The 12,792-nt window shown below is 43.1% G+C and overlaps 1 protein-coding gene across 1 annotated transcript in view; it reads right to left on the reverse strand.

Moving 5' to 3' along the window:
• Positions 1–2,169: 2,169 nt before the first annotated feature.
• Positions 2,170–12,792, reverse strand: part of LOC142995329 (serine/Arginine-related protein 53-like) — a 32,705-nt gene continuing 22,082 nt past the window's right edge. The window contains exons 3-5 of the mRNA XM_076146330.1: positions 7,873–7,979; positions 5,187–5,294; positions 2,170–2,389 (exon numbers count right to left, since the gene is read on the reverse strand). Of these exons, the coding sequence (XP_076002445.1) occupies positions 2,297–2,389; positions 5,187–5,294; positions 7,873–7,979 (308 nt within the window). The 3' untranslated portion in view covers positions 2,170–2,296. The remainder of the gene's footprint in view (positions 2,390–5,186; positions 5,295–7,872; positions 7,980–12,792) is intronic.

Raw genomic sequence — 12,792 nt, forward strand, 5'->3', positions numbered from 1 at the left:
TTATAAATACATTACAGCAGCAGAAGACAAGAATGCAACAACCGTAGGGCCCCCATAATGACACCACAGATGATGTCATGATGTCATAGTTGTTAATTCATGACACCATGAATGATCTCATAGGGGCCCATGACATAAAATGGAATCATCTGGAACCCTTAATGACATCATGAATGATGCCATTGTTGACTAGTAGTTTTAAACCCCGCAATGATTGAGCCTTACAATTGAACTGATACTGGAGCAGTTAACTTGTTTGTCAAGAGGTGCAAAGAGGTAGAAGTTTATTATTTTGAGAGCTTTCTGTCTACCTTGGTAAGACAATGGACTCAAACAGGAGAAAGTTCAGACGAAGTGGTGACGAGAATGCAGCCACAGAGAACAACCAGGTTGTTCCCCAAGCAACCGTGGAGTCAGGGACAGAGACCATCGACCCCGTGGACCTGTCTCAGGAGCCTGATCCAGCACTGAAGAGGGAGAGGAACAGGTATGTTAACAGGGCAGTTTGGGGGTTTAGGACACTACAAGTAATCAAGGACAGAACAAGTTTATGTTCAAAGATAATCTGGACAGAATAAAGTGTATATCCATTTGTAAATGTGTAAAAACTCTTTCATTACTAACTGACTATGATTTGTCGACTGGGATGCCTTCAGAAAGCCCACTTTGACCCCCTACAAGTCCTCTGAACCACACTTGCCCCTTCTGCTTAACCTTTCAGTTGGACTGACCGCAGCTTTGTTTCCCTCCCTCAGATATGCAGCCCGTAAAAGTCGACAGAAAAGAAAGGATTATGTGAAATGCCTGGAAGAGATGGCGGCAAATCTGGAGAGCAATAACCAGACTTTGATGAAAGAACTCAGAGCATTAAGAGACATATTAAGTAAAACAACAGCATGACTCGTTTCTGCAGTAGAGGAGGAAGAAGAGGCGTGCAAAAGTGCCGTAATGTTAGATAGATTGTGTGTGTTATGTGTTCCCTTCATTCACTCAAAGTGATGACCTAAGATTTCACACACCTTTGTTAAATGACTTTTCTGTATCGCATAGGCAAATTCTATTGTTCCAAAACTGATATCTTACTACTGTAATTGGAGTGTGTGTGTGTGTGTGTGTGTGTGTGTGTGTGTGTGTTGGTATGTTTGTGCAACAAGGACCTTTCCTAAACTCGTCAACAATTTTACAACCACTCTAGTAATCCCCCATTCATGAATTTGATACAATTTTTTTCTTTTATTTTCCAATTTAAGTATCTTTTATTTTCATTACTCTAATCACTTTTACTTCAGATTCTCTCTCACACACACACACACACACACACACATTCGATAAGAAGACAAAACTTGGCCACACTTCAGAGGGCAGCAGGGCTTTTGATCGCCCTCTGTGCAGTGGCAGTGTTCCAACACAAGGACCTATATTAGAATTCATTTTGTAGCGTGTAATGGACTTGTTTGACAAAAGTTGTAAATGTATGTATATTATTTTGGACATATTTGGAAGTCAAACATTTTAAAACCCACTCAGATTGTTTTCCTCACTCATACATGACGTCGTCACAACAGCGAATGATTGGAGTGAGACATGCTGTCCCAGTCTCAGGATAGCTCTACCATCTGGACGTTCCACAAATAGGTCCCGAGTCTGGACTCTCCTACATCGCCTTGAGAACCCTTCTATAGCAGAACACAGCAGTAGAGGAGTGTGACGAGATATTGAACTAACATACACACACTTTAAAATTAAGCACGGTAAAGAGGAGAGCGTGAGACGACGTCTATTTCAGGATTATGATGCCATCCTGATGTAGACACTTGAGATAAGGTGAGGACAGCGTGAGTCAGGCTGCCGGCCAAGGTGACTCATTCATCTCTACAGACTATATGTTGCTACATGGCTTTAACACACCAGTTTGACTTCACTGGTGTTGTTATAGCACCATCACCAGGTTGACCGATGCTTATTTTTGTAGGAGAAGATGCGAGAGTGAATGTGCTTAAAATGAAGTCACAATTGGGGCAAAACGATGATGGATTTGAGATAACGAAGATCAACCATTATCCGTTTTGGTCCAGATGTTCTGCATGTAAACTTATGTGGCAATTAAGCAAGAAATTGTAGGAAATGTGTCTTCTCAATAGTAAAACAAACCATCTGATTCAATTGTATCTGAGAAAGTCCTTTATTAAAAACAAATCAAAATAAAGACATGGTTTTAATGAACTGAAATACATTAAATTACTGTGGACTCGTAGAAGTCAACGTCTGTGTGAAAAGCACATTGATGTCCTGTCCTTCATGTCACGGGACTTCCCATGAGCCTCTCTTGTCGCAGGGAGATCAGCCTGCTTATCCACAGCTCCTCCGCCTTCTCCTTGTCCAAGAACAACTGCAGGTGAGAGAAGACACAGGACGGGTAAGGAGTTGGACTAGGACTGCCAAAGACGGCAATGACCGCCCTCAAGATCAGCACGTGGATTCAAGCCCACAAAAGCCGCCTGAAATAAGACGAGAGCATCCTAATTCTTCATACGTAGTATCCTAATTATTCTAAGTATCCTATCAGAATTCCCTTGAATTTAACTAAAAGCTGGAACCTAAAATTCCATTTTGTTTCAAAATGTTAATAGCCTATGGAATTATAAATTGTTAACAATTCATATAAAGACATTGTTTGTTTTAATCAGAATAAAAAAGATTTTTCAAATTTCATGACTTTTCCAAAATGTTTTGTCTTTGTTTTTCCATTACTTTTCCAGGCCTGGGAGTGGACTTCTCCAGGTCGTCCATGGGCCTATGAACTCTGAGCACGTCTCTGTCTCCGGTGAAAATTGAGAAAGCTTTTGATGTGATGATAAAATATGACTAACACACTTAGGTGTTAAGTCTTTGTCGGGGGTCTTCACCCGAGGTGGAATTTTCCGAGGTTTCCCTCCTCAGCCAGCGGAATATGTTTGTCTCCCCGACACATTCCAAATGTAATTGCTTCTTTACTGCGCAGTAAAAGCAATATTCCCTCACTTTTTTATCTGTGAATCAAAGCCAACTCCCAAACCATGGGGGCTGCGGCCGCACAGCCTGACATCTCCACCTCTCACATTCAGGATGTGACAGAACCCAATGAACTCTCGCTTACTAATACTTCATGAGGCTTTCACTGGGCTGTGAGTGCCGCCCGCTGACACCCTGCTAACCTTGGCGTGAACCTCAGTCACACACTGGTGATGCTGTCATTCAGTGGAGGGTTGTGGAATGTTTCTCGGTTTACTCGCTCCATTCACACACAATGGATAAACACAAGCATAAAACTACACGGGTTTCATTTGTGTGGGCCTAGCAGAGTGCTAGCCTGCCTATGGAAAAGGCCTGTGTATATGTGACTTGTATCCATCACAGGGCCTCACCAGCAGCGATGATATTGATTGTAGTCGGGCTATAAAACTGTTGTAAGTCTCTGATGAATGAAGGCATCTGTTTATTATGAGGAAACACAAGGACTATTGAGAGTACAAACTAAGCACGGGGGAAAATGGATCGTTTCTATATCAACTGTGTGTGTGTGTGTGAGAGAGACAATGTTGACATCCCGGCTATGTGTACACTATGTACATCGATGCAATAATGTGTGTGTTATTATGCAGATTGCAGAGCGCCCAGGCCGCATCAATCCGTCACCCCTAACCTATGCTGCTTACATCCTTGCACTGCGTGTTATCTGTGTGTTAGATTCAGCACCAGCGAGTTCTTGTCTGTCAGCCGTGCGCTGGTGTCACGGTGCTAATGAGGCAGTGTGTGTGGGTTGACAGTATCTGGGCCGGGCTAATGGGACTCATCTGTTCTAATTGGAAGTGGAACAGGAGCTGGAGCTCGGGCCGGGGCCTGCCTGGGGCATATTGCTGCCATACATCAGCCTGTCTGAGGGTGTGTGTGCGTGCGTCTGTGGAGGGGTGGAGTGGGGGGTTTGATCTGCATACATCAGGGCATAACTTAGTTTACCCACTAGAGATAGATGACTGGGAGGCCCCAGGGAGCATTATTGGAGTTTAAGGATTTTCCTTCGTGTTTTTCATCATTGGTCTGCAGGCAGGGAGGAAGTGATGTAAAGAGGCCATAATTTACTATACTCAAGTGCTTTATGCTACGCAATGCATGGTTCTGGACGGCTGCCTAAGGCTTATTATTATTACCAGTTTGGTTTAAACGGATTTCGTCTCTACACTCAAAAGCTGTTGTGTTTTTTTCTGCGGAGAGTTTCAACTGTGGCTAATGTTAAACAAATTATTTATGGAAATAAAGTTTTATCTTATCTTATTTTATACACCAGAGTTCCTCAAAGTCTGTGTAAAACAATGGAAATCTGTTTTACTAAAAGCAAATTAATGCCATCAGTTTTGTGGGGTACTAAACTGCTCAGCTGCTGCGTGCTTTAAAGACAGCACCACATGGCAGGCAGCGGCATACACCAGTGTCTCTCATTATCTGATCCCTCTCTTGCTGCCTGATCAAACTGCTTTCAATTACAAAGTTTCCACCTGCTGCCAAAGGTCAGACGCTGTTACCCCACCAGCAGCAATAATAAACTAGGTCTTCATTTGTTTGACTGAATCTCCTTATAAGGAATGTGCTACATGCAAAATGTATTAACTCGAACACTTTTTAGTCATTTTGCATGTGTTCACCTCACATTGGTCCTGTATTTATGGGCAATTTCACTCCTTTGCAGCTAAAAAAGGCCAGAAAACTCTTTATGAAGTGTTGTGACTGACGCAGACTCTTCCTTTCCATTTTCAAATACATATTGTATAATATTCAATAACCCAGCAGTGGCAGTAATATTAGAAACAGCAGCAGTGTTTGTAGCAGACACAATTAACAAAGTTTTCACCGATCAGTAAAAGCAATTATCCAACTTATTCCAGCAAGAAGGCACTAAAAGATGAAACGACGGCGAGCCTTTCTGAGCCGAACCCGAGGATATCAAGCTGCTCATTAGCTCTAAACTGATCACTCAGGGCCACGCCTATGGTGATTCTATCCTGATTAATTGCTTTCACCCTGTATCTCAGGTTCTGAAAGCAATTTAGAAAACCAGGTGAAGGCAATTACTGTGCTGGATTGGGGCTCAGGTGGAGCTGAGTGTGAGCAATCAGAGAAAATAGTGGCGTGGGTTTGCGACGGGAACTCACAGAGGGGTGGGCGAGGGTGTCACTGTCATTGTAGACGATGGACACGGGGAAAGAGACGTCCAGGGAAACGGGCATCTCCGACTCCTGCTTTATCTCTGCTGGTTCAACCTGAAGTCACATAAATGCACCCATTTGTACATAAAGAAACCAATCAATCCATCAATCAATCAAATATGCTGTTACTCAAAGTGCTTTCCACAACTTATTGACAAAATGGTGAGTTCAACATCACAATATAGGTTTAGAAATTGATTTGGGAAAGGGTGAACCTTGGAGAGCACAAGACTAATGCACGTAAAGATAAATCAATAAAAGTTCAAAACAAAGTACAATAAATAAGGGAACATAAGACATTTAAAGCACTGTGAACATCATAAATAAGGAACTTTAACAATAAAAAAATAACGACGAAAAAAAAAAGAAGAGGAAAATACTAAAACAGGCATTTCAAGTATATCCTAGACTAAAAACGTTGTAATTAAGTTCAATATCTCAACATTAGCAGCTCCCCTCAGATCCACACAGAGATGAATCCAGAGTTTAGGATCATAGGAGATAAATCACAACCGGAATCAACCTGCAAACTCACTCATTTACAAACCTCATGTCTGGGTTTGGACGTCTGCATATAGGTGTAAGTGTAATTTACTTTAAAGATTCATAAAGGTGCCAGATGTCCCGTCACAACAACAGCAACAAACCAATCACAAGTCAGAGAGGGTATCAATCTAGCAAGTTCTGTGCACGCCCACACAGTCCTGAGAAGTGAAAATGTTATGTACATTGATAACAAATGAAGCCAAAAACGTACAGGATGATCAAACATGCATAAATATAGGACACACAACAAATGAAATGTAAAGAGAAATACAAGAAAAAGAAAAGCGTAAAAGATAAATCGAGTTCATTTTACTCTCTACTGTCATCAAACTCAAGATTCAATGATTTAGGACCATTTCAATTAAAAAATGTATTGGAATTGGTCCTGGTGTATTCCAAAGGAGAAAACACAGCGATAGAAAACGAATATGCAACAAAAACAAACAAGATGAATAATTAATACAAAGTGACGATGTACTTAAACAGTCATGCAGTAGAATGCGATTGCTAGCCTGTGTGCGGGGTTACAGGCCCTCACTACCTCAGGACGGCTGTGTGTGTAGAAACAGTCCACAATAACACACAGGTCAACAAATATAATGGCATATTTTGCCACTAGATGGCAGTGAAAGTCTGGCACTTGGAGTAAAAAAAAAAATTGCAGTGTACCGTATCTGAATCTTCTTCAGTCTCACCGGACTCATTAATCTGTGTGTGTGAGTTTATGAACACGGGGGTGAGAGAGACAGTGGATAGGGACAAACAAACTGAGCTCACACTTTATTTAAGTTCTCCTGTACGGTGTAATGTGAGCCAATACAACAGCACTTCAACACGGCCTAACTTTGTGAAGTTTGTAACGTTGGGTTTCTGACGCTTTTCCCTCGGGGTGATAAATTAAGCAAACTATAATAAATGAGAGCACTTAGGGAAGAGAGCCTGAATTCAGTCTTTATTGACTTAAAGCTTAATGCTTAAAGGCGAAATGTTAACTACAATTATAACTAAACATGGTAAATACAAGGCTGTGGCTCCTGAACAGACAACGGTATGGCAAACCCAAACCGTGGCTAGGGGACCAGCAGAATGCCGCAGGGTTTCAGAACCCGAAGCCTAAGGCTACATTGGATTCTTAGCAACCAATGAGAGAATATTTCTACGTGTCCTAGGCAGAAGCTACAAAACAATGCACGAGAACAATGCCTAAGCCTCTCAACTTGATATACAGCAGAACACGAGATCTTGCCCGAGCTCTGAAGGTACAGGGGTCGTGAGAGTCAAATGCTGGTTCAGGCTAACTTCCACAATAGTTTGGGTCTTGAGTAATTCTGCTCATGAAGGTAATGCAGCTAAAAAGTTTGATGAGATCCTTCCAACTAGAGGTACACTTTGGTTTGGACTTGAGTAATATTTTAGGAGCTAAGAAATGAGATAAGTATGCACCTTTATTATCATTATTAATTCAGTAAAATGTTTTGAGGGGTAATTTCTACTAGAACAGTCCACATGTATGTAAACGTACATGATTTCATGGATGCTCTTTGAAATGGGGTGAAAATCAGTGCCAGAGCATCTTCATGGTGGAGGTCTGGTCTCACATGATGCAATCTGTGCTGGCCCGCTTTGGCCTTGATGGGCTCAGTCGGGTCCCAGCTGCTGCCACATGGGTCCTGACCTTTGTCCGACTCACCAACACGTGGCCAACAAGTCCACCAGGCTCGCCGTCACGTTTTTTTGTCACCCGTCTCTACAAAACAGCCACAAGGCCCCGGACAAATGTGAAATTCCCGACGGAAACATTTCAATAATGACTCATGTTTGGTCTGCACAGCCAGAAGAGAGGAGGAAGAGGAAGGGCCAGTGGGCTTTTGTGCGGGTGCTGCCGACGATGAGATGAAACCATCTCAGGTCGGAACAAACAGCATTGAATGGGAACGTTTGATTTGGTCTGGGCTGTCTCTGGACAGACGGCGCGGCATCGCAGAGAGAGAGAGAGCAAAATTCAATAAAAGACGGGGTGAAAAGAGAGGGAGAGAGAAATTGAGGGAGGAGGGGGGAGAGAGAGAAAGAAAGAGACAGAACGCACCTTTATTTCATCCCGGGATGATTTGAAAGCCTGAGGAACAAAGGAATCGCTCTCGATGGCCTCGATGTCCTTTATCCTTCGCACTTGCTCCTCGAGAGAAGTTCCTTCTGAAACACACGTTACACAGAGGGGAAGTCTGTGAACAAAAGCGTGCACACATGCCGCCAAGCGCCCCACAGTACACACACACATACACACATACACACACATACACACGCAGTGGGACGCCCATCTTTTGCCGTGTTTTGAAAGGCACCAGATTCCATTTGGGCTGCGCTTCCTTGACTCCATGTTATCCCTCTACATAACGCTCTTTGACACGTGTAATATGAAATATCTGATATTCTCGTATTTTAATCTCGGCCTCCATGAAAAGGAGACCCGCTTAGCCAAGGGCCCAGGGGAGGGAGGGGGAGAGCGAGGGGGAGGCCTTGGAAAAAAAACAACACAAAACAAGATAATAGCAGGACAGTGAATTACGCTGGGATAAAGCATTCTAAAATAATCAAAATATGAACACAAACTCAATGCAGTATAATTCCATTACGGACTCTAAACATGATTAGATTTCATTCGGCTCCGCGCATCAGAAAGCATTTTTCTCCGGCTCGTCCAATCAAACAGAGAGACAGAAAAGGGTTTCCAGTAAATGACTCCCCCCCCCCCCCGTATAAACACATCAGGATTTTGCATATCGGATAATAAATGATTTGGAAAAATTGGGGAGTGTAGGAGGGCAGGGGGTAGGTGTGTCTGGAAAAGTTGCGATGCCGTTATTCTGCAGCTGTCAATCTTTCCACTGATCAGTCAATATTCATCCCTTTCTCCTCCATCCGTCCGTCCTCTCCTGCACTCTCCCATCTCGCTATCTGTCAATCCGGCAGACGTGTGCATTTCCCTACCACGCTGATGTGAGCCGTGTCATGAGAACGAGCACACACACGCGCGCTCGAACACACACGCGCGCTCGAACACACACACACACACACACACACACACACACACACACACACACACACACACACACACACACACACACACACACACACACACACACACACACACACACACACACACACACACACACACACACGGCGTGGCACAGGCTCTCTCCCTTCATTTACATGTCTGAGTGAAAAGGAAAACATCAAGCACGCACACATCCGCATCGTCGACATAAAACAGCATATGTGCTCATTATGCACGCTTAAGTACAGTACATACACTCATGGTGAATACATACATATCGCTCTCACACACGCACTCGCACACACATACGGATACACACACACTCGCAGGATTTGGAACTAACAGCGGGAATTAATTTAATTCATTAGCAGCCACATAAAAGGTGTCATGACAGATCTTTATCGCCACGGTTTTTAATGAATAAATGAATATTTGTTCCAGCGTTCATGGGGTTAGCAAAGCATCATGTGGTCTCGCGCACACGTACATCAAACACACACACACACACACACACACACACACACACACACACACACACAAGCACAAACACAAGCACACGTACACGCATACACACACACGCAGGCGCACACACACACAGGTCAAGGTTATTTTTGTTACAGTTTGGGTCAAGTTTTTATGAATCCTTTTCTGATTTGCTTGTTATATTTGGCGAGGTTCCATCATTTCGTATCAAAATAATTTTTTTTTGTTTTAACTTTTACAAAGTAAGGAACAAAAGGTCATAAAACACACCGTACAAAAGCTTTAATAAACTTTGAAAACTGTGAAGCAAAGCCATAAAAACAAACAAAATAGATCAAACCACTGCCACTACTTACTGTTATAGTATAATAATGAGTAATAAGTGTAACCCTTCATTCATCATTTTCCTTTTTTTAAAGAGAACATGAATTCTTTGTAGCTTTTGCTTGAATAACTGTAAAAAAACAAAACATAAATGCTACTTATGTCATAAACAAATGTAAATGTCTCCTAAACAACAACATTATGAGCGTTCCTCTCTGTCCACTTCCCTGTGTGTGGCCCTCGGTGAGTCGCTGATCCATTCAACTACATGTAACGCTTCGACGCAGAGCAGCAAACAGTGGACGTGAACTATAGGGAAATCTCTTTAAAGCTGAGAAATCAGGAGGCATTTCGAGACAAACGAGTCGAATCTGAAAGCGACAGTGCGACAAACTGGCACTTTGTGTTCCACCTCTGGCTCTGCTCTGACCCTCTGTGTCATTAGTGACGTTTTCCAATCGATTAGCCTGTTTAGAGAGCAAGGACACGCTGCTGAGTTATGAATAGAAACATAGGAAAACAACCTACTTTTTATTTTATTTCAGTTTCTTCTGGAGTGTGTAATTATACTTCAGTTTCGCAAAGCTTTTACTCATTGTTTTGTTCTAGTTAAAGATGATAACCTTGCCCCTGACGGACCATAAAGAAACCTGACTGCAGATTTGGACGACGGAGTGACAAGTGGAATTAAGCCTTCTTGTGTGACAGACCATCAGCTTGTCAACCAGAGACCCATCGCTCCGAGGCTCCAAAGATAGCCGTTACCTTGACTGGGGCTGAACATTGTTTCCAATATCCTCCTGGAGACCGCGTGCCTGTCCTTCAGGCCACCGCCACCGCCGCTCGATGAGCCACTGTGTCGGTGCACAGGTGGCCCGAAACAAAACCAAACCCTAGGACGAGCCACAATTAATCCACTTTATCAATTACCCTTTAGAGAGCGTCCTTTTGAGTATGAATGCCTCAAACACACACACACACGAGCACACACACACACTCTATGACATGTACCCACACATCCACCCCCTATCTGCTCGCATCTCTTTGGCAGGCCTGTCTGTTGCCGGGCTGTCCGTGCACGCTGCAGGAATCCATTAAGGCCTCAGACTTTTTGACAAACACATTATTGGTAGATAAAATGACTTCCATATGCTGTTTGTCAGATGTCAGCGGGAAAAGATATGTATTTCATGAGAAAATCAAAAATAATGGACTTTGAGTGCGTGCCTAGCGAGCTTAGAGGCAGACAAAAATCAATACTCTCGCTGGGTGAGCGCACTCGGCGGCTCGGAGAGGTCAAAGTTGATATTTAATATTGACACATTATCTGGCAAATTAATTTAACAGGTCGACTCAATTGTCACCGCATTAGGAGCGCTCCTCTGGTAGCGATGAGAGGAGGACCAAGTGAAAGCGGAGAGGGGGAGAAACCGGAGAGAATGGACACAGTTTCGCCTCACTGGACCATTTGTCTCTGAACGTTGAAAACACGTTAAGGCCTTTAGCAATACGCCGGTTGTCTGTTTGTGTCCACGTTGATGTACAAGTGTTAAGCAGAGCCGCATCATGTGTGTTAATCTCTGCACGGCGTGTGTGTGTGTGTGTGTGCTAACGTGCAGAAAAGAGGCGGTCAGAAAATTCACTTGCCATCACATGAGCGTGACAGACAGCAGCGCTGATGAGCGGCTCGGAATCAATAGGCTATTGTTCTCTCTAAATAGCTGTTTGTCCACCTCATTGATTAAGACCAGAAGAAGAGGTGGGGGGGAGAAAATCAAAAGAGCCAATGGAAACGGATTTCCTCGGCTCATCTCTCCTCAGCCTTGAAGATGTGAGAGCGATAGTGCAGCAGCCTTTGGATTCCGGCCAGAGGAGGGCGCTGTTCAACAACACATGTCTATGCGGCGGGCAGGGAGGCCTCCAGGGCTGTGACGGCGGTGGCAGCGGCGTCTTTGTAAACTTGACTTTGGTGTACAGTTTGTCAATCAGGAGCGGCAGAGCTGAATATATTGCTGCTGCTGATTAATCTGGGTAATTGACTGCACTACCACAGCACTTGTTGTTGCATGGGGGAAAATAAATAAAGGGAAAACTAACTGCTTGTTTTATTGAGGTTGCTCGCAAATTACTGCAAATCTTTGACAGTGTTTTGGAATTATATAGCCAACAGAGAGCTTAAAGCCATTTAATGAATGTATTAAAAATGAATGAGGCCATGGCAAAGAAAAGGGCAAACTGTGCTGCTGTATTTATTTATGCTCGGTAGTGAAACTTCAGCAGAGTAAGGACAAGATATAAACATGGTGTATGTCATGTCAGAGTAAAGGTAACTCCCACCTCGATTTAGATTTAGTTCAGAAGTGATACACTGCGGAGGTTCCAAAAATGTGAGGATTTTCACGTTGTTTACATCTGAGTGAGGGCACTGACGGTGTTTGTGTGTACGACGTTGCGTTCTGCAGATCGTCACTTATCAGGTTCGTTCCATTTAACTTGAAAAGGGAGAAATTTTGTAAGAACATGCATAACTTTAACTACTTCAGCGTAAGTGGATCAGGTACTTTTTGGTTTTGGTCACCTCTTTTTGGATGGATCTGACTGAGCATGTGACGTATGTCTTTATCGAGAGCGAATCGATGATACTTGTTTTAGTTACAGTTTTGTTTTTAGTGTCAGTTTTTGCCTGCTATATCAAGACGTGAGTAACAATCTCCACTCTGAAGGTTCCAAATTTATTACTGCGGGTCTCCAGAAAAAAAAGAAGAATAGAATAAATAAAAATAAAATATGCATTATATATGACGCCGAGCACCTAAATGAGCTCTGCAGTCGGTGTAAAAATAGCATCTTTACCAGGCATAAGCAGTAAATCAAGGAAGAAAACTTTATACAAATAAAATACTACAAAATATCTAAAACAACAACTGAGGTTTGTATTGAATGAAGTTTCCTCATTCTTCCCTGTGTCTTCCTCCTATGCAGCCACAGTAAACCCATGAGGACGCATGAGGATAAACTCCACTATTCTAACCCATGCACAACTCCCTGCACACAAACACACACAAGCACACACACACGCACTCCACTTACACACTCTAAAGTCTTGGTTTCCCAGGTTTCAATAACACACACTCCCCCCCTCCT

The sequence above is a fragment of the Genypterus blacodes genome, unplaced genomic scaffold (assembly GCF_046128005.1).
Source record: "Genypterus blacodes isolate CSIRO-AG114 ecotype Tasmania unplaced genomic scaffold, CSIRO-AGI_Gbla_v1 ptg000032l_1, whole genome shotgun sequence".
In the NCBI taxonomy this organism is placed as follows: domain Eukaryota; kingdom Metazoa; phylum Chordata; class Actinopteri; order Ophidiiformes; family Ophidiidae; genus Genypterus; species Genypterus blacodes.